The sequence below is a fragment of the Cygnus olor genome, chromosome 6, assembly GCF_009769625.2.
Source record: "Cygnus olor isolate bCygOlo1 chromosome 6, bCygOlo1.pri.v2, whole genome shotgun sequence".
In the NCBI taxonomy this organism is placed as follows: domain Eukaryota; kingdom Metazoa; phylum Chordata; class Aves; order Anseriformes; family Anatidae; genus Cygnus; species Cygnus olor.
Window position 1 is genome coordinate 22,956,489 of NC_049174.1, and position 27,774 is coordinate 22,984,262.

General features: G+C 36.7%; 1 protein-coding gene across 4 annotated transcripts; it reads right to left on the minus strand.

The window, feature by feature from the left end:
- Positions 1–27,774, minus strand: TANK (TRAF family member associated NFKB activator). Of its 4 annotated transcripts, none has more exons than XM_040561729.1 (10): positions 27,614–27,774; positions 26,950–27,080; positions 22,973–23,119; positions 19,613–19,721; positions 18,704–18,816; positions 11,556–11,735; positions 10,211–10,287; positions 8,028–8,146; positions 5,887–6,467; positions 1–1,462 (listed from the first exon to the last, which is right to left on the minus strand). In XM_040561729.1, exons 3-10 carry the CDS (start codon positions 23,069–23,071, stop codon positions 1,295–1,297), a joined length of 1,446 nt encoding a protein of 481 aa, XP_040417663.1. In that variant the 5' UTR covers positions 23,072–23,119; positions 26,950–27,080; positions 27,614–27,774; the 3' UTR covers positions 1–1,294. The 4 variants fall into 4 exon arrangements, with proteins under 4 accessions (XP_040417663.1, XP_040417664.1, XP_040417661.1 ...); XM_040561730.1 differs by having other exon boundaries at positions 27,625–27,735; XM_040561727.1 differs by lacking the exon at positions 27,614–27,774 and adding an exon at positions 27,263–27,380.

The window sequence follows — 27,774 nt, forward strand, 5'->3', positions numbered from 1 at the left end:
CTGTACACTGCTGTTTATTACACTCTGTTGACAGCCAGTCACAAACATGAGATGTTTAAAGTACAGCAAATAACTGCAGAAAAATCCATTTCTAAAAAAGATGCAGGTGTATTACCTGCGAACAAATCTTTAAAAAGTGGTGTGCTTTGCTGCTATAAAAAATTAATGCTAATTATCAAAAATCAGGACAAAAACCTATACTCAGTTCATATGCAAAAAGCTCCAGGTCACCTTTTATCATTAATTTAAATTGCTTAGTAAAAAACCATTGCTTTTTAATTTGAACCCTATAATTCCATAAAATGTGCAAACTTTATCAAAATGCAATGTTTCACCTAAACACAAATTCATATTGCATTGAGAAAGCCACTCTTGCATATTCAGGTTAAAACTGAAGTCACTGAGATTTCCATTATTAGGTTTTCCCCTCGCCCATCTAGGCCATAACCGACTTGAACAATCCTTCATAACAGACCAGAAGGAAAGGTAAACAATCTTTGGTATTCTTAGTTTTAGGGACAGTTTAGCCTTTTCTCATTCCATCCTTCATACTAATATACCATTTTCTATGGCAGTATTTTACTAATGATTAATGCTAGGACAGTATGTTAACAAAATAGTTTTTTTTTTAACAAGATTTATCAGACATACAGAAAACTGCTACCAGTCCATTTTAGCAAAAGGGTCATTTATGTACTGTGTTAGATTAATCTCTCTAGAAAACAATTCAGAAAGAAAGTCAACCATTGATTTATATTAAGAGTCTATCCTAATTTTGGCACACTAGGCAATCAATTACTCTGATGATTTTGCAAGGATCTGAATTAAGAGGTTCACTACTGTAAGTTAAATTTGGAAATTTCATAATAGAAATTAAAAATGAGAGCCTACTTCTCCTTTCTGTTTACTTCAAGGAGAAGAGAATCATAACTGGATATTGAGAAAAAATGCTAGTGTTACACCAATTTCCCCACCCAGATTAAGGACTTAATCCTGCAAATCTGTACTCATAAATATAATCATGACTTTGAGCCTATTCAGACAAATATTAATTGAAAAAAAGGCATTTAACAACAATCCCAATGGTAATATTGAAGCATAACAAGCAATAATGTGTTACAGTACTGACTTACAGTTCCATTTTACCTTGTCAAATGACAATTAAAAATGTGCTTATCTGACAATTTCAGTTATAAGTTCTTGTTACAAGTCTTAATCCTTAAATTCTTAGCATATCTATTGAATAAAAAAATCAAATGTATGCAAAAACAGTGATCCATTGAATTCTCATACATTAAGACTGTACTTTAAAGTGGGAATTCAGATGCCGAAGAAAATCTTCCTTAGATGTTATAGATGGTGGGAAAACTTCTCGACAGAATTCACATACTCCACACTGATTCAGTTCAGAGTCTGTATAAGCTTGTGCCAGCAAGTCATTGTCTTGAGGCTGCCAAATGAGCTAAAAGAAACAGAAAATGATTATTGCTGTGGTTTATGATATGATTTACATGATGCTGTGGTTTATATTTATATTAAAAATACCTGCCTCTTTAGACTAGGTGTACTTAACACGTGCCTTGCCAGAGACATTAACTACTACCTAATCCTAAATAATTAAGGAAGACAAGATTTTTTTAAGTTTTGATTTTTTCTAAAGTTCCATAAAAATAACATTCTTAAAAATGCTTAAAACGCCTTGATATCTATTAATGATAAATACTGCTATGAACAGAATTCCGTAATATCAGTATGATAAATATTAAGGCTTTTAACGTTGTATTTCAATACTTTACTGTAGAAGCCGCAGGACATCATAGCCATTTAAACTGAAATAACAAATTTTTGCCTCAGGATAAAATACATATTTCTTGTACAGAGCGAGTATGAAACATTTGATTTCTATTCTTATTGGTACATACCTAATTTTCAGTTTACTTACAAAATTACTAGAGCAATGTTGTATGTCTTAAGTTACTTATTTAATCTGACTGCCTTTTAGTGTAAACGTGTCTAAGATAATCTCAGTTTTGGGTTTCCTTCTGCCATGACAGCATCAATAGCGCCATCTGAATATCTATCCATACATTTCAGGCAATTCTGTAAACTATGCTACATTTGGTTCAGCAGCTGTTACTGCTCTTGGTACCTGAGGTAGCTAGTTGAAAGCCAGCAAGTCTGTTTACCTGACAATAGGGACTTGAGCCCAATACATACTTTTAGTCAGAGGGTAGACTATATAGCTTGATAGCAACTAGGATTCAGAAAGTCTTCTATCAGTTTTCAGGTAGTTAAAAATTAAGTTCTATCACTTTGGTATTAGCAACAAACATAAGATAAAATACATAGTTACATGGCCACGATGATAAGGTTTTGAGTAAATTGAAAACTACTGCTGTGACTGCAAAGTAGACAGAATGGCAGCGAGTTGGTATCAGCTCTATGCGGGGCTGGAACGTAGAAAAGGAGAGCGCCCTACAGTTTTTTTTGGCTCATCTTTCTTCTATATTGCTTCAATCACAAATGGAAAGGCAAGCAAGAAGACTTTAGAGAGTAGTTTCTCTTGAAGTTTTAAATTTCTTGCTATTCATACTTAACAGAGAGTTTTAATTTTCAACTGTTATTCAAATTTATCATGCCAAATAGTTAGAATCTAATGTTTATTCCTGCTATAATTCACTGTACAACTAACCTGGCTTTCATAGTGGTTAATCCTTGCATTTAAACCAGCTACAACTTCTTGGAGTCAATTTCCTGTCCATTCCCCATTTAAACAGTGTTTAGCTTATCAGATAGCGGTAGCAGATTTACTGTCTTTCATTATGGTCAGCAATCCATATAATTAAATTGACTAATTAGTAATTAAGTGCAATCACACCACTTCTTTTCAGCTAAAAGAGCCTACTTATTGTATGTTGCTGGTGTAAATTGCATATTAAATTTACCTAGACACTGACACAGTTAAATATCCCTAATGAAATGTGTTTAGAATTACTTGTTTTTAATATCCTATTATGTAAAGCACCATTAAAAAAAAAAAGATAAGATATTATTGTAAAAATCCCACTAAGGACATAGTTAGATTTTCAGTCTTGGAAGCACGACAAGGGAAGATACTCATCCAGCAACACACTGAAGCAAGCACTTAACTTCCATTTCTTTCTTTGAGTGTTAAGAATGTTTAAAATGCTTTTCAGAATAGGGATGTATTTAAGTGGGTGTTTCATTTCAAAACAATATTCAGATTAAGATCAATAGACTAATGATTTGCTTGTAAAATTGTGAACATTCTTAGAAATGTTTTTGGTAGAAACAACCCCCTCAAACTGTGAATACCGATAAACATATGCATCTATATGCAAGTCTCAATTAACAGTAGTCTGTAAAATCCTAGGTCCACTAATATCCATGCTTATTTTAATCTGCTGCTCTTTTCAGTCACATGTTTTTTTTTAAAAGTTACATCCTAAGAAAACAGTACTGAGTTTTCACATTTAGTATCCACAAAGAAGGAAAGAGCTAAATTTATTACAGCAACTGAGAGCAGTTCCAAGAACTTACTGTTGCCAAATCTACTGCATTTATGGGGTTTTCCATTTTATAAGTTAACATATGTAGTAAATACTTGAAAGTTTTATCTACACTAGGGAAAAAAAATCAGGTATCTCATTCCTCCGTACTGGAGCTTCACCAGTGGTAGGGATGATGGTAACATAACTGCTCCCTACAAAGGTGGTAAAAATACTAAGAACAAGTATTATTAATAGTTTTTGCTAAGGTTAATACAGTAAAAACGGCATGTATGCAAGTAACATTTTAAAATATTATTTTAATCTACACGTATAATTATCTGTGAATCAAATCTTCAGCAGAATTAATAGTCAGAAAAAAACTCCAAAGCTGAGTCCAATTCACTAGGAAAAATACTAAAAAAAGCAACCAACGAAACAAGCAAAAAAAACAAACAAAAAAACAGCTTCTGAAGGCAGCTTCACAAAAGTGATGGATGTTGAGAGAGAGAAAGAAAGATTAATAAATGTTAAAGTAACATTGGCTTGGTTCAAACAAGCCTCTGGATAAGATACATTTTAAGCTGTCTTACATGTTCTACAGTACTATGTAGATATGATTTACAAATACTGAAACAGTATTTGCCTTTTTTCCCCAGCTGTTAGCATTATTACATTTTCTCCAGAAAGTAAATCATTTACATTTTAAGTGATGCCCCCAAATTAATATCTTTTTTTTTTTTTTTTAACAGAAATACCAATGATAAAACCAATAGCTGACAATAAGCTGAATAGCGTATTGCTATTCAACTGCAATTCTTCTCTACTTTTTAAGCTGCATACTCCCCTATCAATTTATAATCACATACCAGCTGTTTCACTTGCTGTAATATACAATGCAGGGTGCCATCTATTGAAAACTACAGACTAACTAGTAAAAGAACAAGCTGGAGAGAAAATACAAAAAAATAGAAGAGTAACAAGCAATGGAGTGAATACTTCACAGCTCCACAGGAATTCTACCAGTGACAAAATAAGTGGTTTAATTTGTTTAACTCAGTCACAATTTTAATGGAAGATCCAATGAAAATTAAAGCACAATAAAACCCATAATTAGTAAATTAATATAGAATTCAGATCTCCTACATAATAGAGAGGTATTTAAAATACATTTTGAAAAATCAGGCATATAGTTTAAAATAAAAATAATGAAGAATAGCGAACTTTCTATGCTTTAAAGTTTTCATCCCAAACTGGTTTGCAATGGAAAATTAAACTAGAGTTGGTGTTAGAAGAAGAAATCATAAAAGCTAGGATGTCCTACAAATGCTTCCCAAATGCTAGTTTTGCATGTCATACAGTAACAAAATCGAGAGGCAAAGCTCTTTTATCTCCACGTATGTTGTCATTAGCAAAGAACATAAAAAACACATCAATGTAAAGAGGAAAAATATTCCAAATCCACCTTCAGAGAATCCCTAAATATCACTATTTGTATATTCTCAAAAAGTTCTCCTTTCAGGAGGTGTGAGAAAAGCCACAGAAATGTAGGGAAAAAAAAAAGGAAAAAGAAATCAGTCTATAAATTCTGAACAATTTCACTTGAAAGAAAAATGGTACACAAAGGAAGCAAAATATTCAGAGATGGGATTGATACAACCTGCTGAAACGTTAGCCTGCACTACAGCAATTGGGCCTTGCTTTCAGAATTCCCGCGGACTTCAAGTAGTTACAACTGAAATTCAAGCTCAAAGTACTTATACAAACATGACTTAGGTATCTTAGTGTACTTCCACTCATTTGTAAAAATAAATAATTATGTTTTCCTAATGACTGCTTAAACTATGAAGAACATATTTTAAGTTTTCTTAGAGGGGAGGAATGAGATGCTGTTTATACCAGATAAAAAGTAGATCGTTTTTTCCACAGTGAAGTATTTATCTGTTTAGTTTTTTTAAAATTAGTTCATTTGTCATATTCTCTGCTGTACGTTAAAAACAATTAAAACAATTATGTGCCCTATTCATCTGAGATCAAGGGTAGAAGGAAAGCAATCTAGGGGGCAACTTATGATTAATGACACCTTTGAAACAGATATAGAAGCAATTAACATCTACATGAACTGAAATTTGTGTGAGCATATACAGTGCTTACAGCTACTTAAAAACTTGCCCTATCTCCCTGGAAAAGTTCCTTGTATACATACCTCAGTATCAGGGAGAAGAACTGACAAAATATATTGGCTTAAAAAAAGACTGTTGAGATACCTCATAGAATATATTATTCCTGTCTCAAAGACCTTAGCAATGCGGTTGTCTGCATGGCTACCTTTTTTTTTTTTTTTTTTTTTGAATGTAGAGTATTTATAGAACGATACCTGGTGAGGACCTCTGACAGTTGTCCCAGCAGCTTCTAAAGGAAAAATTGCTTCAGGTGATCCCTGGTTCGTGTGCTTAGGTATAAACGTGAAACCAGTGTCTGCTGTTTTTAAGCATGTTTTGTCACGGGTATTTTCTACGGGTATGTTTGCATGATTTGGGGGGTTTGTTTTGTCAACAGTAGTTAAGCTTTGTAAAGCTGAGGTCATGAGATCAACTCCACGAGCTTCAAATGAGTTAGGTTCCAATTTACTGAGGTTAACAGCACGGTCTCTGTGCTCCAGGTTAAAATGATGATCTTGAAGCATGTTTTCAGCTATACCAGTACAAGGAACCGTTGGTTTCTCCTGAGTGCTCTGCAAGAAAGCAGAGTCATTGTCTGTAGGTGGAAACTTGACATTAAATTTAGAAAGTGATTCTACAGAGTTGTTGTCCTCATCTTGGCCCACTCCTCTTGGTGTGATAGATGTGATGCATGATGCACCTCTATTTATATCCTGTATAACCCGAGGCTTAAAAAGCTCTTCTGCTTGTTCATCAGTTTTATCAGTACACTGTATCGGCATGGAAAACTGTATTTCTGTGAAGAAAGATTGAAGAAAACATTAAGCAATATATCATTATTCAGGGTGTGATGTTGCGGTATTTTTCCTGAGACGTTTTTGATTTTCCTTCTTGGCTTCTTAACCTTAATTTTGTCTCTTTGAAATCAGTTCAAGATATTTTTTTTCCACAAACATTAGCTCTGACTCAAAAATTATCAGAAGAGAAATAAAAGCAAACAATTCTGTTCTAATAATTCTATTTCTCTCTGATTTATGGCTATAAACATTTCCATTTTATTGAAACTTATGTTGTCCCATACTCTTAACACATACTTGCATATATTTACTGAAGTGTTCTGGCAGAAATAGAAGCTGGAACCAAAACTATTACACACAGTGCCAAGAACATGTTAGGCACCATGAACAAGATTTGAGAAGGTATTCAGGTACCAAACTCCCATCAACTTTCAAATTAGGTAAATATTTAAACTGAACAATTATTCAGAAGATGGACCATATTTCCCCTGTGTTTTGAGTATTCCCCATTTATTTTTGGGGCTCTGTACATTTACTATACAAAGGTCTTCCGATATCACTCAGATATTGTAACAAGGTGGGCCACAGAATTAATAAAAATGCAACAGATCCATATGATTTCACATAGTTAGTTGAGTTAGGAACACATTTAAAGAAAAACAATTAATTCTGGAATAAGCTGTGAAGCACCCACACCCCAGACAATAAAGTTTAGTAGTGTACACTAGAATACATTACAGTTCAGATGTAGCCATTTGGAGCCACAAGCTACACATTAGCACATCTAACAAAATTTGGGCAATGGCGAAACTTTAATTAGAAACAAGCGTTGGTATCGGTGTCTTTTGCTTCAACCATGTAAATTTGGCAAGTACTTTTTGAAATCATTTAAGAAATCTTTTTTATTTTTTTTTAAATAATTTGACCCTACTACCAAGCAAAGCTAGTAGGAATACCCCTAATAGCTTCAATTATATTTTAATGCAAGCATTAGTAGAACTGGACATTCAAGATCTCTTCCAGTGGCCACAAAAATCAAGTCTGCCTTTTGTTTTCAGGAAATGTTGGGTTAAGCTCTTGTTCCGTATAACAAAATGGTATTTAAAAGTCTGCACAAGGAAGTCTAGGAAATCAGTCCTCTGACTCTCCTCAGTCCAGCAGTTTTCCTCTAAGAGATATGGGGCTAGAGACATTCATAACAGACATCTTTTGAACTGACAGCTAAATTAAAAGCAAGCAAGCACTGTCATTCACACAGTATGATAGGATATCACATGTAGTAAGTGTCTGCCTCTCACTCCAAGGGACAAAACAATTATGAGAGCCATTGATGTGACGACTGTCTTTTATAGCATGTGATTTGGAGCATTCGTCATAGAATGCCAAAACTGGCGGTGCGTTTTCTTGGTGAAATACTGAGCACCATGTGAACAGACTTGAAAAAGGCAGATGGTAAACAGTGGAAGTACTTCTATGTATGTGTAATTTACAGTATTTTCAAATATAAAGCAAAGCTTTCAAACAGTTGAATCACAATAAGAGCTTAAGTATGATATTACCAGTTTCAGGTTCTGGCTTTATCCTAAATTTACTCAGTTGGTCTGTTTGTTCTCTGGCTAGCATACATATTCGATGACACTCTTCTTTCATCTCCTGGAAAATAGTCTCCAGATTCTCCCTAGAAGATCAAATTGCAAATTAAAGCATCAACCACTTCAGCTCGTTATGACCTTTAATCTAGTCACACTCACAAACCAGAGAAAAACAATAGTGTAAGCTACTTTTCTTGGATAGCTTGTTCCTCAACATATGTATATACATTTTTGTTCTCCTCTGTAAAAGCAAGCAGAAAAGAGAAAAAAACGTAGTCAAATAGCTATTTAGTCATATCATACACACAAACATTCAAGCTTAGGGCCTGACTCTTCAAGGACACAAAAAAGTAAAGGATTTTTCTTTTTTTCCTTCAATTCTCTCAGGTATCAGTGGAAAAGCTTTTATTTCACAAGTGTGAAAGATACTGTTTGCATCCCGTTCTAGGCAAAATAGGATCCCACTGTTGTGGGCATTAACTGTTTTCTGCTGCTTCCTGTGGACTTCAGACTTTGCAGGAGAAAGAACACACAAGCATTTGTTACTGTTCCTTCCTTCTTTGTCTACCTGACATTTTTGAGAGATGTCAGTAAACTCATTCCTCTCTTTTATACAACATCATATGACTTCTCCTTTTATTCTGAGGGGTCTTTTTATTATATCTTTTCTAGCATATCATATGGCCATCTGATATTTAGTTATCTGCATTAAAACTAGTAGACATAGCTCTCCATGCTGGTTTGAATTTTATTTGCCCAAAGGCACCACACATCACATTGTTCAGTTATTGATGCATCCATAAAATTCCATCGTGAAATTTAGATAAACCTGCTGAGCAGTTTATATTTCTAACCACATAATGGATTTTATAAAATGAACTATAGAGATGAAAAAATTAAGTTTGTGACAAACTGGACTTGTGTTCTCGTTTGCATCTTTGTATCAAAAGAGGTCAACAGGGGTTTTTCTTTAATCCGATGAATTGTTTTCCTTTCTACTGCTTATTTGTCCAGCGATCAGGAGTATCATGAGTTCTGCTCTTACTTCTGCTGCACTTCTCTTTTTGAAAACAAATGTCTAAATGGATCTTACTTCAAGAAAGAAACATCTACAGAAGGAATTAAAGTTCAGGTATTTCAATAAATAAGAAGTGAGAAAAGACTCAAGTTTTTAATTGGAGGTTTAAAATATACATATGATTAGATAAACCATTCTTCATTTGCTAGGCATTTGTGATACCATAACAAATGTAGATATACCATAACCATTTAAATATACATCAGTAAAGACAAAAAAAAAAGTCTTTATCAGAGTCTTATTTCCCCTCTTTCTTATCCTATAGCAGTAATGATTCAGACTAAAGATTCACACAGTTCACCTAGTCTATGTCAGAGAGTGGCCAAAACCAGTTGCCTTGGCAAGAATATAAGAAGACAGGAAGAATTCACAATACTTTTCCCTAATACTCTCCCAAGCCCCACCTTTGAGAATCTTCTATTTGATCCCAGCAAAGGTTGTTAAGTGGTATTATTGCCTATCCTGTGAAAAATGCAAACCTAAGTTTGGTCAATATTTTTCCCAAAACACTGGCAGAAGGGGGAACGCTTGCTTGGGAAATACACTGCTTTTGGTTCCTTGGTTGTTGCCAGGGCTGGCTGGCCTCAGTTTACAGATAAACCTGGTTTCAAACTCTCATTTAGGATGGATCAGGCCAAGAATTATTTCTTCATGCTGACTATCAGACCTCCTCCTGGCAGCGCAGCAGGCTCCTCTGCTGTGCTGCCATCAGTTAATCCATTATGGTAGTACGTTCCTGCTCTGAAGGGATTTAATGCAAGGGAACTAATGCTTATCCAAAACCCGGCATTAACATCCACAGTTATTTCCCATAGAGTTTAACCTCCTGCTGAACCAAGTGGCTATTTTTCTTCCTCCCAACTTAACTCTATATACATGCAAAGCCCTGTTACAATTCCACATAGTCGCTGGCTTTATTTCCTTCCCACGCTAACTCTTTGATCTCTGCTGCTCTCCTGCCCTGCTGCTGCCCAATTTTTAAGGTACTATGTGGAAATGATGGAAATAACAGGTCTTAGTATCAGAAAAGACAACTAAAAATAAGTTGACAAAATGTTGCAAAAGTATTTACCTTGCATGCCCAGGTGAAATACCAGAGAATCCTAGAGATAATTCAGGCTTATCTGGAACAACTTTCTTACTTTTCACCTTGAAGTAAAAAATGAAAGTAAGAATCACAGGTTAGCATATTCATTTTGCTCTTCATCCTGATATGAATAAAAATGTCACAGTATCCTTCACCTAGTCATTCTGGAAGCTCTCAAAACATTCACAAAACGACAAAACCCTTTATTTATTTATTTTACTTTGTGTGAAATCTTATTTTTAATTTAGCTTTTAACAACTCAGCGTGGCATTCCTCTGCTCATACTTTCTTGAAAGAAAACTCATTCTAAGAATATTGCTTCACTGTAAGTCTCTTTTAACCATGTACAAGTTAAGGTTATATATTGCATATAAGCTTGTTACTGAGGTATCCAGCAATTTCAGCTCTTAAAAAAACAACAACAATGTATTCACAAAAATTTTCAATGAACACATCAAAAGCTAATGTGTCAAAGAGTCCGCTCAGGTTTTTGGATGTTATTAACTTTGACTACCACCTTGTGGTTTACTCTAGCATTACATCGTTTTAAGTCAATGCCAGCTATTAAGAAAAGTTTTTACGATAATCGGTCATTAAGCTGCAGTTCCCCTAGATCTACATTACCAGATGGCCCGGGTATGTTCATATGTCCTCCACATCAGACTTAGAACTTGATCATATGTCTGCCAAATTAGCTGGTTTCAATATATTGCTTATAACCACTGACCCATAGCCTACCTGGTAGTAAAGTGCAACTGCAGCTCCTGTTGGCACATTTGAGCTGCTTTAAACGTCCCTACATTGGTTACAAATAGCTGCTGTAAAAAGTCAAGCAAATGCTTGCTTGGTAAGTCTGAGAGCAACGAGTTGTGTTGCTTTGTCCTTTTAGTTACATTCACTTTGAATTAGCTAGCTAAAATACATTTATAAGATTGCGTTCAGTCTGCAGTACAGCTATCCCACAGCTATATTTCACTCCAGATGCTATTTTACCACAAAAATAGGGTGGGGTAAAAGAGAAAAAAAAATCAACTCAATTTTGGTGAAAACCCCTGACTGAAAATTATAGAACTGAAATGCTGATCTCGAGTTTTCACAAATATAACGCTATAATGGCATAATATAAAAATAACACACAAACCAATCAATGAATTAAATAGTTCAGTTTCCTATGTTCCTTATATAAATTAATAATTTAAATGTCAACATTAAATAGTTACTAGGAAAATAATTTTCTTAGAACAACTAGTATAAACACATTTGAAAAAACTAATGATTTTCAAAAGTTTGGTTTCTCATTTTATCTCCACTTGTTTTAATCTTATCTTACCTCCATTTTGTATATTGGCATCTGCATATTCTTTTGTGCTTCATTTAATTCTTTCAATTTAATTTTCAGAGATCGTATTTTATCTTCTTGGTTGGAAATAATAGACACAAGCTTCCTTTCCTTTTGACTGTTTTTGTCTTCAAGTTGCTTCAACTTCATGCTCTCATTTTCTAACTGTTCCTAAAAAACAATTTTAGAAATGCCAGTACAATTAATAGAACTGAGCTTTGTGGAATATCATTATTCAGCAGTCCAGAAAAAGCTAAATAAAGATTCTGCAACATAAATAAAAGCCAGTATTATTAGCTGAAATATTAATTTTGAACTGATAGTAAAGACCTTTTACTGCTACACATAGATGTATCCGATCATAGATGATTACTCAAAACAACTGTATGTTCTGAATTGGAGTCATATTGGTGAATATAGAAAAAATACCATCTTGATTCACTTTGCCATATACATTAGCATCTTATTTACAATATAGCGTATGTTTAATATATAAACTAATAATTCATTAATTTCAATCCATCTTAAACAATTTTAAAGGTGATATTCTGCAGCTACCTTGTTTTTTGGACAAGCCCAAGAATACTGCAAAGCTAGCAAGATTTACGAAATAAAAAGCGGTGGCTGGCCCCACTTTAACTACAGATCTGGTAATTTGGGGAATTTTAACGTAAGTGGGCTTTTTGGTGGAATGAAGAATTATATAAGGAATGATTATTATTATTATTTTTTTTTTTTATATACACAGAAGTAGTCCTTGAATAATTTTCAAGAAAAAAATCGATGGTAAAAAAACAACATGGCTATGAAAACCTTATAGTTGTCAATTTATGAAATCTCTAGAAACAGCGATATTGAACTGCATCAAGTGTCGCAAAGTGTGCCCTGAAGCCCCACGTCTGTCTCTGCAAGAGAAGTAAGCCCAAGGGGTTTACTCTGCAAGATGGAATGTAAGTGAAATGCAGTAAGATAGTCTGTAGGAAGGTAGAGCAAGGTAAAGAGGAAAAAAACAAATAAATGCTTTTCTAAGAAGAATATTTGTTTTACTTACAAATGGGACCTAAATAGATTGAGGTTGTGTGTTTGGAGATTAGGTAGGTAAACGCTAATGTAAATTATAAGATATGAAGTTATTATCAGTGAGATATCCCAAACTAGACAATTACAGCCATACAGGGATAGATTCAGAGCTGGTTTACAGAGACACCAGGTGGTTAAGCATGGATGTGTGCATGTGCAGCTAACACAACATTTTAGTGCCAAGAAGTTACCCTATCTGGATAAACAAACTCAGAAAAATGGCTTTGAAGGCATTGTTTTTTCCCCAGTATCAATTGTGACTTTATATAGTAAACCTAAAATCAGACCTTCAGTGCAGCTCTGGACTTGGGTGGGATCCCAAGTATCCAGATTAAACATCAACTGCTTGGTAGGTTCAAAACATTGTCTAAAAATGCAAAACTCCTCTCTCAGCACAATGTGCAGATCTTACATACCCAGTCATTCAAACACCTTTGAACTGGCAAGGTATTTCTGCTTTAGGTATTGCAAACTTCTTAATTCCTATGGCTGGAGGAGTCTTCCGCTGACAGGTGTTGTGGGGAGTATATAGAACTCATAGGACAGATCATGAAATGATTTCTATAGTCTTCTAGTGTGGAATCTGTACACTGCATCCTAGTAGATAAGAATCTAGGGAATTGTATGAAAAAAAAGACAACAGCAACAGAGGAAAAAAAGAAGAAAGGTTTTCGGATGCAGTTCTGGAAAAAGCAAAACATCTGAAGATTTTAGGCCAAAGAACCCTAAAGACCATCAACTTCATTAACACGCTACAGCAACTAGGTTGGATTTTCTCAAAAGGCACAACAAGAACACTAAAGCACTATGAGGCATAGAAAGTTCAGAGCAACTTCAGGAAATATCTGATGATTGAGAAAAGAATCATACAGAGCAATGTGCAAAAAAAACCCCACCTATGTTAAGAGGAGATGGAGGCATGCATAAAAGTATTTTTAACAGATCTGAAAATACTGGAAGAATGTTATAGCCAGGCTGAAGCTGGACGTAGTTTTTTAACTAAATACCTTTTCCACATTATTCTAAGACTACAAAGGTCTGAAAAACATGATGCAGCATAAGAATAATAACAAATTCATAGTATCTACGAAGAAGGCTTCAGTATTGTTTTGTGTACAACATGAAAGCATACAACAACATGGCTCATGACCAGTTTAGTTCATACATCAAGCCACAGTTAAATATGAAAAGCGCTAAGCTGTTACTTCTCCACCTGGGTCATGCAGAGCAAACCAAACATAGTTACCAGGGAGTGCTCCGGTCATCTAAGCACAAAAGAAACAGTACCTATGGTATGGGGAACTACATTTTGCCCTTCCAGGAACATGAAGTCAGTAGTATTTCATTCTGTGGGTTCACAGGCCCCAAGCCACCACAGAGCCATTTGGTAACAGCGTTCCCAAACACTCCTTGGTCAAATTCCATTTCCCTTTTAAAAAGCAAATGGGACACAGCTTCTCCTGTATTTTCCTTTTAAAATGGGATGCTTGGAAATCCAAACACCTAGGAAAAAGCTTAAGTCAAACACAGCACTTGCCCTGGAAGAACAACTTTATCTTAAGTACAGTGAATTAACTCTTTCAGTGAGCCTGTGATACAGTGTTGATCTGCACATGCCATTTATCCATTTGGAACTACTACAGCTCCAAAAAGCATGGACTTTGAAAAGCTTCCAGACAACTGGGAGCAATGCAGTAACAGCCAGTAGCTCTCTTCCATTTTTCCTATCTTTTCCAACAGGCAGTGGGGACAAGATTTAAGAAAACAATGAGAAAAGCCACGTGGGAACCAATGTGAGAAGAGCCATTCAACATCTTGCAGTGAAGATGTATCAGTACATACCAGTGTAAGTCATCAGTCTTGTGCACTGTCAGCCTGTCACACCAGGAAAAACACTTGCAAAATTATTACATCTTTGGGGATCTTTTGGTAATACAAGCTCTCATATGTTGATCCTCTTACAGTTTCTAATACCGACCGAATTTGGGTGTTTGCAAACAATGTGGTAACATTTATAAATTGCGTTCAGTTTTAGCTTAATGCCATCAAGTATGTCACACAGGTGATACCTACTCAGTTAAGGACTTGGCCACATAATGGATCTTTTAAGAATGCTGGTATTAGCAACCAACAGAGAGGTTACATCTGTACTATGAACAGATCAGTATCTTTTTTTTTTTTTGGAGAGGCCTTACTTCACAGGATACTCAAGTTGGAAGGGACCTCAAAGATTCTTCAGATCAACCTTCTAATCAAAGCAGCGGCAGGAACAATATCTCTCAGTAACCTTTTCCAATGCCTGGCTATCCTCCTAATGAAAAGTTTTCCCTTATGTCCAGTCTGGACCTTTCATGTTTCAAATGCCTGTTGTCTCATCTTCTTGCCATGCACCACTGTGAAGAGCCTGGCTCTGCCTGCCTGATAACCTCCCTGTAGGTATTGGAGAACTATTAGTTTCCCCTGAAGCCGTCTATTCTACAGGCTGAACAAGTCCAGTTTCTGCATCTTCTTCTCATACAGTACATGATCAAGATCTCAGATCCTTTCCAGCAGAGTCGCTGCACAGCCAGTCAGTCCCCAGACTGTGCTGTTGCAAATGCAGGTCCCTTATTTTCTCCCTGAAGTGTGCTATAACGGCCTGTTTCAGTGGCTTCCTAGGATGAATAAGCTTGCAGATGGTTTTAAGGAAAAATACTATTCAACTTACAAACTACTCTAGGTGGTTTCAGGCAATATTAACTGTAATGACTTTTAACAGCTTAAGCACAAACTTTTAATTATTTTTGGGCAGAGATAGCCTAAACAGATGAAGCAATAAGGAAAAGGCTACCAATACCAAGATTTCCTAGAACATGTAGCAGGGCCTAATTAATCCTAGTGCATACATTGTATCCGTAGCAAAGGATAGCTAAATACATAGACCTGTGAGCATAAAATCATAAAGTACAGCTTTGTGTCAAAGACAAAAAAAACTGACACCAGTGAAGTTGATATTGACTGCAACACAACTGTACAAGACTGCTGCAGTAGCTGCTTTTAGTCACTTAAGTCATTTTAAGCACAAAGATGACTACCATACATCTGCCATTCCTTTGCTTACAGCCTGCATGAGGAAAACCTAAACATTTATTGTAGAATGAACAATTTTGTACGCCATATGCATTATTCATTCCTGACACACGGTTTCTTCACCTTTTTTGTGGCACAAGAAATTCTGATCAACGAACTCCACACAGCGTTTTATACTGAGGTTCCTGACCAAGGAAAATATGAACATGATCTTATTTTCTTCACAGGTATTGACTTAGCTTCCTGTTTTATGGACATTGCAACGATTCTGGTATCTAACTCTGTACTAGAAATAACACACAAAAGAAGCTTTGCTGGACATTGCTTGCTTGACATCTGTTTGCTGGACAGCTTTGGCTCTGAAACAGCAACAGGATCCACATTCTTCCTAGTTAATAAAGTTGAACCAGGCAGTTCTGAAAAACAGCACCTGAAAAGGCAGCAATTTAGGTCTCTTTGGTCTCCTCAAGCAGAGGACTGAAAATACCCGGTAATTTTGTATATGGTTTGGTACTGACCAGGCCACTGCCTGACAAAAGCATTTTATGGCACACTGGCAACGAAAATAAGCAACAGCAGACAAAATAAACAAGTATGGCCAAGTTTTTGAGGTTGGAAAACAGGAAAGCTAATCCCTACCTCATTTTAAACCTCTGAAATTTAAGGTCTAACCATGCACCTATTACAAGCAATCCAGCATTTCTATTAACTTTACTGGAGAACAGAATATAGTTCTCCAGTCCTCCAAAGAAATCCGATTGGACTTAGCAAAAGACAGTTTCAATAGGTATCGGTAAACCTACACAATTTCAGACATGGGAGAAACTCTGAGTTTCAAGGAAGGACAGACAGCAACATTTTAACTTGTACAATTAGTCTTTAATTATTTATTATCCAGAATTGTACATTTTGCATGCCTGATTTTTTTTTTTCTGGAGAAGTAGAATAAAGGAGTTAATGAAATAGAGGACAATGGCTATAGACAATTTTCATTTCATTTAGAGCAGAACGTGGGTAGAATGTGGTTAGAAAAATATAGGCTTTCAAATAAAATATGTGAGCTTTTGAATTTGAACAGCCAAAAAAGCCAACACTTTATTGAATTAGATACACTGGATCAATGGCAGGTTGATGACTTTTTGGTGTAAAAGAAGTCAAAAGATGATGTCTAGGGAAGAGTATAAGAAAAAAGGAGGCATTCATGATACAAACTTTAATAAATTCCCAGACCTTCTTAGCCATAGTTTCTGCATTTCTATTAACTCAATGTATTTATCTTCCATGAAGTTGTCCAATTTACCCCTGGATTAGGAAGCTCTACTACTTGACTACCTGTCATGTGAAGAATCAGCTCCATTATTGCTATTATTATTTTTACTTTTACCCTGACTTCATTTATTCAGGAAGATGGGGACTGTGCCTGGGCTTAAGTGCACATATTCTATATAGTTGATTCTGCATGGAGTTATATCAAAAATCTTCCCATTTATGGCACAGATGAAACAAAATCCAGATGAACTGCCTATTGCTGAGAGGCAACTGTAATAATTGACTAAATCAAAATGCAGATAAAGACAAATAACATATTCCATTAAGAAAATAGCCTCTAAAATAATGATTCCTGCCTCTCGCGCATTGCCTGTAATGTACTGTATAGATCACATAATTTCTCAGTGTTTCATGTGAGAAGAGCAGATAACACAGCTCCCTTTCTCATTATATGACTAAGTTATGTAAAACCATTGTCCTTGAACAATCATAAACAAGAATATGGAACATTAGGCTTGGTCACATCTCCATATGCAACCGTAAGATACAATTATTATCCAATTCAAGATAGAAAAATGCAAAAATACGCAAAGATGTTCCATCACAGAGTGAACCCTGTGTTATACTACAAATAAAACGCAAAGATTAGGAAAAAAATAACATTTTGTGATTACAGATTTTAGTGTAGAAAAATTATATAAAAAGACTACTTTTTAAATGAACGAGTGTATATAAATCTTTGACAACAGTACATTTAAGATGTTTGGAAAGGCTTAGTGTTAAGTGAGATTTCTTCAAGATAATTAAATAAGCACCAGTAATCCAATACAGTTATTTTAAAATTAACATTTCTGTTTAAAAACTGCATTTCCATGAATTTAGCATAATTCCTTTGTTCATAGCTCAGGCTCAGGAAACAAATTCTGAAGCTAACTATTTTTAAATCAAATGCCTGATTTCATATAGGTCTTCTTAACATTGCCTTACACAGTCCCTGTTATAGAGACTCGTATTCAAAAATAACAGATTCCTGCTTTACATGACAGCTCCCTAAAACACAATAGGATGACTTAGGATAAGAACAACGCAACTTTGTGCATCTCTGTCACGGTCTTTGCTCAACACACGAAATCCATTCACGGTATTTCCTGCCTATTCTACACTACTGTTTTACTCTTATTCCTGTTACTCTCAATAGGCTGTACTGAAAATTTAAGTGTTACTTCAGTGAATAGGTGAAGAGGGAAGAGAGATTGTATTAAAACTAGCTATTTAAAAAATCAAACATATCACCAGCATCTCCAGAGCAATGGATATTTATTTCCCACCTCATTACTCTTTGAGTGCAGATTTTTCATTTCGTCTTGCAAAAATATGCAGACTGGTTGCGACGCAAATAGCTCTCATGAGAGAAAGAGGGAGCCCCTTCCTGACCACTGGTTTTGGCAGGTTAAGAAATAAATAAGCGAGTTCCTATTTTCTGACAAAAATTATTCTAGGGAGCTGGAGCAAACAAAAACTGCACTAAGAAGGACCAAAGACAGATGCTTAGTTCAACTAATCAGACTATAGGGCACCACACTCGTGCACTTCAGGTGAAGATCTCATATTGGAAGAAGAACAGTTCAACCACAAAAAATCTCAGTTCTCTCTTTAGGTTCTCATAGTATCATCACAGCACAAATGTGATCTTATGCTAAACATGTTGCAGATGACCATACCTTTAAGAGTCTCTCTCTTCGTTTTGCTATGTTCAGTTTTTCAGAGAGCTGGCTAAAAGGTAAGTTGGAGGTTTCAATGTCTTCATGCATCAGAATGTAGGGATGCACATTACCTTAAAATAAAAAGCAACTGATTGTCACTGCATCTTTCCCCATCAAAATATGCTAGGCTGACATTAAATTCTCTATTTTCCTTGAGTAAGCCTTCACACTAAACAAGCAAGAGAAACCCAATTCTGTGCTTAGAGACAATGCAAGACTCATCTAGCAATAATGAATGTACATGTATTCTTAAAAGTAAAAGCCAACTACTTTGCTATTATTTATGAAAATCAGGAGTGTTAGGCTAGTGTGAATAAATATTTAATGAGCATGGCAGATTAACACATGGTTACTCTGACTCTTCTCTTATTTGTGTAATACAGTCAAACAGTAGAAAAATGACTATTTGATTTGAAAGAAAATTACCTGCTATAAAGCTTCAGTTATCCACTAGATCAGCATCACAAGACTTGTCTAATGTAAAAGACATAACCATAGCATTCACATCTAGAACAACCTATGAGTTAAACTTATTAACAGATAATTGTAAAATTAATATGTGACGTGCTTAATCTAGTGATTGATTTGAACCCGTATTTTCATAACTTTTATTGACTTCAGTGTGAGCAGGTTCTACATCTAAAGAAAATCTCACCATTTCTTGAAGAGGATACAGAGAGACCTCAGAAGTGTTGCATTTTATAAATAGATTTTGAAACAGCACATTTGTGTTAACTCTCACGTTCGCAGAAAAGTATGATAGTGCTCTGAGAGATGTATATTGTAAAAGCTGAAGCAACAAAGTCAAAACTATTCATCAATGCAACACAGCATAAAAAGAAATAATGTGCAGACTGGAGTACATACCTCTATTAGCATTCAGAGCAGCTAACTGTGAATTCAGTTTTGCAATAATGCTGTTTTGAAGCTCTATCTGTTCCTGCTGTTCACGTATTTGCTGCATGTAGTTCTCTGTCTGCAAATATAATTTAATTAGCATTAATCTTATTTTGTTTTGACTAGGGGTCTCCTATTTAGCATATAAAAAACAGCCCTGATTTTTAAAGATGATGGTAGTAGTGGACCCCTGCATGAAAACCCAACTACAGTCACCTTTGGCAAGTCTGTACTTTTGAGACTGCACTGATTAGAAAAGGTATAATAAATAAATCCTGATTTTAAGTAACCGTTTCAACTGTAGCAGTTATAAAGGATAGGATAAATAAAGTATAGGAATCTTCTTTCATAGCCGTAGAACACATAGGGTTTAAAATCAGAACTACAGCATTTACTTCTTCAGAATGCTGGTCAGTTAGTTTATCCATAGAAAGATATAACTTTCTTCCCCCATATTTTCTAACAAATAAATTATATAGAAATTGGCTTTCAGAAAGATAGGTTTTTAAATTAAATCAACATTGCTTATTCCCTACAACCTTGTAAGTAACTAATTGTCTACGTACAGAGATTTTGCCTGTTTCTTTGAGTGCAGTAGACTTGGTATTCTAACCTAGAAAACTGAGGGGGGGGTGAAGCAAACAAGCAGAAAATAAGAGTAGCCAATCAGCCCCATTCTTCAACTAGTTACGCTCTATTTTGTGCTATAACCAGGCCATACAGAGCCTAATAAGGCTGCTCACATTTCACTGAGGAGTATAAATGTTGTTAGACAGTCAGTTAACTGAACACATGGTCAGGTGGCAGGAAGATGCTAATATTCAAGAACTATTATTTCATTAGCACATCCCTAATGTTGCAGTTACAGTAGCACTAAAAACCAGCAAGAAAACTTGTGAAATACCAGCAAGGAAACTTACAGAAATGCACTGAATTTGTGTGGAATTAAGAATATGCCTATTATTGAACAGGTCAATACCTGGGACAAGACAGGTATGTCTTCACTTCTATTTATAATTTATCCATACTGCTTTCTAATTCTCTGATCTCAGTCATGTTTAAATTCCACACACCCCTACCGCCCAATATGCTTGTCTGTGAAGTAGGCAGGAATAAACCTAGAAACAAAATTTATTTTAAAAAGCCAGGTAGTAGTTGTACTATGAGAGTTAAAAAAAAAAAAAAAAAGTGATCAAAGAGCAGTATACTCCAGCAGCTACCAAGAGACCTCATGAAGCAGAAAAATCACTGAGAACCAAATTGAAAATGTACAACAGCAATGTCTTGTCAACACTTCTGTACAGAGCACAGACATGACAGCTAAAACAGACAGAAGAGAAGATGCTTTTGACAGCCAGTGTGCACAAATTATTCCTTGAGTCAGATGGCAGCAACAAGTTACCAACTAGAAGATCTGCATGACAACCAACCATCCATCTGTATCAAACACCATCTGGCCGAGATGACTCTGGCTTCTGTGTGCTTGACATGGCTCCCAGCTCTAGAGACTGGCAAAACAAGTGGCCTATCGGTAACTTAAGTAGTAAACTGTTAACAACAGAATGGTGGACAATCCAACAATGTGTGAAGGCCACACAATGAACAGAGGAATTTACTATAGCCAGGCACTGTAAAAAGGTCAAACCAAACTCATGGTTTTTGAATAAAAAGACTGAAAAACAACACAAACAAAAATACCCCAACTAGTTATAGTACCAACTCTTCCTGAAAAAATACTTTCATTCTCTTCTGAAGTCATGGAATCAACTACTGAAAGTTTGATTAGGGCAAAAATTTGAACAAATGGCAATCCTTTATGAAAGGCTTCTGCCTTTGATTTCTGACCCCGAGAAAATGCAGAAGGAAATACTGCAAGCATTTAGTTCACTTAACATTAATGATCTCACACACTTTTCTGATTTTCTTCCATAGACTTTAAGAGAGCTATCTCCTGACCTTGTATTCAATGTCTTCTTTCTATGGCAGAAATTTCTTTCAGATAGTTAGATGCCTCACAAGTATTAACTTGACTGTTTTTCCTTCAAATAATTAATTTTTCATCATAAGAGAGGGAATTCAAAAGATTCTCAAACATTTTAAAGTATGTTGCCTTTTGTTAAGTTAGTTGCAATTTCAGCACAAAATATATCTGACTTGCTTCCTGTGCTTGTTAAGTGCAGAAAACTCTGCAGATTTGCATCGGCACTGCTGCAACAGACTATGCATGTAGTTAGGCTGAACAGTGGATGAATGACTTGATACTTGTTCTGCAGTGCCTTGGCTAGTTTATTTTGACATGACTGTGAATGGTAAGATCGTACCCAGCTATCAGAACGCTCTCTAGTAGGCATTTCCTTACTTCCAATTGTACTACTGCTTATATAACTTGACATCGAGTATGGTTCACCTGCCCCCGAATAAAGTCCCAGCCTACCTGTTCTACTGAAGTATTGGAAAGTCATGTCAAAAACTTTCAAGCCTTGCAGTTAGCTAACAGAGTTTTCCTTGCTGCGAAGTATATGCACAATAAAATTTGTATCACAAAGCCCCAAACTGATAGCTTTGCAATATGCTGGCACATATGATGAGAAGTCCTAGAAGAATTTTGGCTGAAGCAATGTTTTTTACAACAGCAAACTAAATAAGAATTCAAAGGTGCTCCTTACTGGTCAGAATGCCTCCAGAATCTGTTTCTGTTGCTTCATCATTAAAGAAAAATTGTATAGATTGATTATTTTTTAAAAGTCAGTATATATTCTAATCATTTTAAGATAAGTTTGCTGTAACTGTTTCAAGCTATATTGTCCTAATAGCTTGCGCAGTGCTTAACACACTAAGGCGTTTGGCTTTTACATTGTGTAAATTAATAATTCATGTGGCATATTCTCCTATTAACACAAAACGATTTAATTTAAGCTATTTAATAACTTAACTTGATTAAGCTATTTACAGTAATAACTTAAAATTTGGTCACTTTTGAGTAAACCAAATTAAATTTCAAGATATCCTTCATAAAGCTGGGTAACTTGCATATACATCTCTGCTGCTTACATTAAAAGACTTGATTAATCCTTCAAAACAGAAAACACTTTTCTCATCTTTAAAATTAAAAAATAAAAAATTAAAGGTTGAAAACCAGGAAGCCACCTACTACATTCACACCTTAATGAATTACTCTGCAGTTTACTGGCCTGGTCGTACAACTGTAATTTTCAACTTTAACAGATGTACTCAAGTGTGCCTAGCTAAAGTGAAACCGAAATCTACATGTACCACAGTCCTCCACAGAAGGGGTGGCTTTACAAATACAGTGCAGAACCCAACACATACTTTTTGCTGTAGTTCTTTCACAGCATGGTCCCTATCCATGCATGCTTGTCGATAGGCTTCATAAGCTTTATTAAGCTGCTCTCCGATGTTCTTGTCCATAATTCCCAGTGTTGTTTCATCACTGAAAGGATGGTCAAGTTAAAAGACCTGAAAAATAATCAGAAGGAAAAAGAAAGCTAAGAAAAAGAAGATATAACTAAAAATAAATATAATATCACTTGTATTATTATCAGATTCAAGCAATATATGCAGTATGCTTGAGCATTAACTCACATGGTAGTTTGAACTACGGATCTGCTCACCTCAGCATTTAATTCTATGCTCAGAAATAGGTTTAAACAAAAGCTAAGTAAAAGCAGGTTAACTTTTAATCAAATTCTGGATGCACAGAACCTGTAAATGTGTAGTTACAGTGTTTGAGGGCCGGGACTTATAATTGGTGCAGATCACCAGTTATCTAAATTTATAACATTTCCAACAGTTTAATGTTTATGCAATTGTGAAGTAACAGACATTATTAAAACAAAACAAAGCAAAACCCAGCTTTTGGCATTAAACAATACAAAGATAAAAAGTTAATAACATTAGGTCACATCACAACCTATTCTATGCCATATTTAAAAACAAAAACACAAGCAGCACCAAAAGGTGAATTAAAAAATCTTTTATCTAAAAGATTAGTAATATCAACCAGTAAGACTCAGACCTTTTCACACATTACAATCAACTTCTCACTCTTTGTGATCAATTTCAGTATCAGCTCCTGAAAATAAAGCTCATGAACCTTGAGGCATAAGACTACAACAATATTAACTAGTTACAGACTTCAATTTCAAGAGAGACTGAACTTTGAAGACACAGATCCTTTACTTCTATAACAGTAGATGCCAAAAAATATAGAATTTATTGTAACGTAATAGAGGATAGGTAGTGAATTCTCAAAAACAGCAAAAATGGGCCAGCACTATGGAAAAACAAAACAAAACAAAACAACAACAAAAAAACAGCAGCAATTCACATCTCCTCTCCTAATTCAATATTAGCATGGTTACCTCACAGTACAAAGTGTGAACAGCCACTGTCACCTATCACTATCTTCTGGGATCGTGCATAAACCACAGACACTACTAAGGAAACATGCAGTCAAGAGAGGATAAGCCATAGCAAGAAGGGGATGAGGATAACCTGTCCTAGACCCTGGCAAAAATCCTAAGGACTGCAGCTTGAAGCTTTTGTTCATTTTTTCTTGCTGTTGAATATCTTCTACATCACTGATGCTTAATACAAAAAAGTGGTTTGACTTTCCTAGAAAGTGTAATGTAGTACTGTATGGATGTTGCATCTTTTTGTCCTGATAACATTATTTTAATGATGCACGTATATTGCAAAATCAATTGTGTCTCAACTCCAGCATGACAGTACTTCATTAGTAATATTTACTACTTTAATTTATTACTTTAAAGTAAATTCTTTGACAGCTTGGAAACATTTAGGGACCCTTTGATACAAGTATTATTGAAATTCACAAAGTTTTGTGTAACTTCTACATTGTTTCATGTAAAAGGTTTTTGTTTTCTAAACACCAGTTCATTAGTTTATAATCTCAGTTACATGTTTACTGTCTCAAAACACAGTTAGTAACACAAACTACTTCATCCACCCTCCCCATCCCTCAAAGAGTAACCTTCCACTAACTGGAACATTCCCTTTAATACCTGGGACACATCTTTAAACAGATGGATAGACTTTCTTTCAGTTTCAAATGAAGGACTGTTTTACGTAGGTCAAAAAAATCAGATACTACATTTGTCTGCAGGGGCAGGTACTAAACTGAGGAAGGGTATTGTTATAGCTGAAAGTGATCGAAAAATGTGCTCTCACATTCCTTAAAAACTTGCAGAGTTTGCACTGATGTTGGTTTTGTACTTCTCTGAAATGCTCCAGAAGACACTTAGCTTGTTACAGTTTACTTAATCAACTGTAGTGTCCTGTAAGTATAAAAGGCAACTTCAAAAATTGACTGCAGCAGATTTAAAAGACTAAGTTCAGCTTCCAATAGAGGGAACAGGGTTCAGCTCCAGACAACTCACTGTTTGTAGAAAATGAAGGTGTGCAAATTCAATCTCAATTTGGAAAAAACAGCACTCTAAATTTATGCCTAACTTCCAGTCCTCTACTGACTGTTTGATTCAGACTGCGAGCATTAACAAAAAGTTCTACTCTCATCTGGACTGCTGGTACCAGAAATAATTGATCCAGCAGACAAGATTGTAGCACTGTGCCTTATTTTCTACTCAGTAGGTAAGAATAAGGAGAATGGTTGCTTATGGTCCATTTCTGTGGAAAAAATGTCCACAATTCTTAATTTCCTGGTAGCTCCCTAAAACCCAGACTCCATGTAAGAAAGCAGAAAGCAATAAAATTAATTACTAGTGACACTTAGAGATGGAACTGTTATCAGAAGAATTGGTCCTGTATTCCCCTATACTCTTGACACTCATTTCTGCTTCCACCCCACCCTTTTACTTCTGCAAGCACAAGCAGCTTTGCTGTACACTGTATCAGTGAACTGACCCAGCCTAAAACTAGATGCTAAAGGTGTTTTTGCCGTGTTATTTTTTTTTTTTAGTTTCATGGACCACTTCAAATTGCGTGATAGCACAAGCTCCTGTGTCAGTAGCAGAAAGCCAACGTAGGAGCAGAAAACATAAGCAAAAGGCAGACAGAATTCCTGTTTTCAATGGCACCATGAACTTCAAACCTGTAATGTGAAGTCTTGGTTATGTAATGGTGATAGAAGTCTACACTGCCACAAGAAAAGATATTCCTGCCTTCCCCAATCTCAGGCCATGTATTTTTGCCACCTATTTGTACCAATGTCAGTGTTTTTATGCTACACAGTTGAGTTGTGCCAGAGAACTAGCTGCCTACTTCCTCAAAAAAATTCAACAGGAGCTAGTTCAGTGCAAGGCTGCTGGAGCACTACTACCAACACAGAGAGACAGTGGGAACATGAGACTAGCCGTGGGCAGGACTGCAGCAGTCTAGATTTAGATTGGATTAAACTGCTCTGTAGTCATACCCTGAGTTGCCTGCTGCTGGAATAAACAGATAACATAAGAAGCAGTTATCTCATATCCAGAACTCCTTGCAATTAGAAAAAACTGGCTCCTTTTCCTGCTTCTCCTCCATAGGCATCAATATTTATCAGGGAAATTGCCAACTGTTCCTTGTCATTTTCTCTGCTCCCTTCATCCAGTTAGGAGGAAAAAAAAACAAATACCCCCACTATTTTAACCAAGCTCAGTTATGCTGCATCAGTATAGCTACTGGAACGTATTCAGCCCAAAGCTGACAACCCTGATTTTTAGCAACTGACATGCTAGATGTTCATTAGATCCTAAAGACTCTTTCACAACTATTAACAGCAATATGGAGTCAGAACAGATGCAGCAATACAAAATGCTATATTCAATCTAACAAGGACAGAATTAGACAGAGATTAACTCCAGAGTTTGCCTGATAAAGGAGTCCTGTAGATGTGAGTAGCTTTGAGTGTTGTGCTGCCAGACCAACGGCAGCGGGACCTTGAATTTCATCTTTGAGTACAGACTTGAACACTGGAAAACAACTGGATACAGCAAATATTGTAAGACAAACCTTAGAGTAAACTCACTAAAGGAAACCTGAAGATGCTCTTAAAATACTTGCTTCAAGTGGAAAACATTTCACTGGCACAGGTGGGAAAAAAACAGCAGCAGTAACATGAATTTTCTGCAAGTCGAATGCCAAAAAAGCCCCGACAGAAAAATCAGCAACCTTCTGCTGCACACATCCTGAAATCCCAGCACCACGGATCACTACAGAGACACAGTCTGAGTTTTCATAGTGCCTCAGAAACGCCTTCAATAGCAAAAAAAATAAGGCTTCAGCTAATCATGGGTATACAAACATCCATTCACAATACACGTGCCTACCTCTCATAGGTTCATATGAGCACATAGATGCCATCCAGCAGCAAGCACTCTACATATTTCTGCTTTCAAAACAGTTTCTCCAATGGAAATATTTTGTAAGTTACACTGCCATCATCATGGGGACTGGAAACCTGTTGAGGCAATCGCTTGTGAGCGGGAGACCGAGCGCTCCCTGCACTTGCAGTTGGGAGCTGGCTCTGAGGGACAGAAGCCCTGCCTCGCACGGGTGCGCTGCGCCGGCAGCCCGGGAAAAGCCCCCGTGGCCACGGCACCGTCCCAGCCCTCCGAGCTCAGGGCAAGGGCTGCGGCTTACCGGGAGCTGGGGCGGCACACCCACCCCGGCCGGCGCCGCCAGCGCGCCGCTTTCTGCTCCCCCGCTCGCCGGAGCTGCCCCCCGCTGCCCTCGCTCCCTTAGCCCCGGCCCCTTCCGCGGCACCCAGAGCCCCGGGGCGCTGCCCGGAGCCCCGCTCCCTCCGGCGGGGGAAGCGGCTGCCCCGGAGCGGCCGGCGGAAGCGCGGAGGGGCGAAGGCACGGCAGGGCAGGGCAGAGAGCAGGGCAGAGAGCAGGGCGGCCGGGGCAGGGCGGCACCGCAGCCCGCCCGGCAGCCCCGAGGCCGAGCGCCCGGCGCTCCCCGCGGGAGGCAGCGGAGCAGCGTTAGCAGCACCTCAGACTTACGAGCGCCTCACGGAGCCCGCGGCCGCTCCCGGCACAGGGCGCTCGCTCCTGCGAGCACCTTAACCCAGGAACCAGAACTCACTTCCTGCCGGGCCTCTCCCCGCCCGCCCGCCCGCCCGCCATGTGACGGGCGCCGCCGCCGCGCTCCCC

Bases quoted from the DNA above. Each gene is read 5' to 3' on its own strand.
- TANK (XM_040561729.1), bottom strand. From the start codon at position 23,071: ATGGACAAGAACATCGGAGAGCAGCTTAATAAAGCTTATGAAGCCTAT. The intron at 19,722-22,972 runs GTATGTGTTGGG...TTATATTTGCAG, and splicing joins TGAAAGAACTACAGCAAAAA to ACAGAGAACTACATGCAGCA. The intron at 11,736-18,703 runs GTATGGTCATCT...ATTGTTTTTTAG, and splicing joins GAAGAGAGAGACTCTTAAAG to GAACAGTTAGAAAATGAGAG.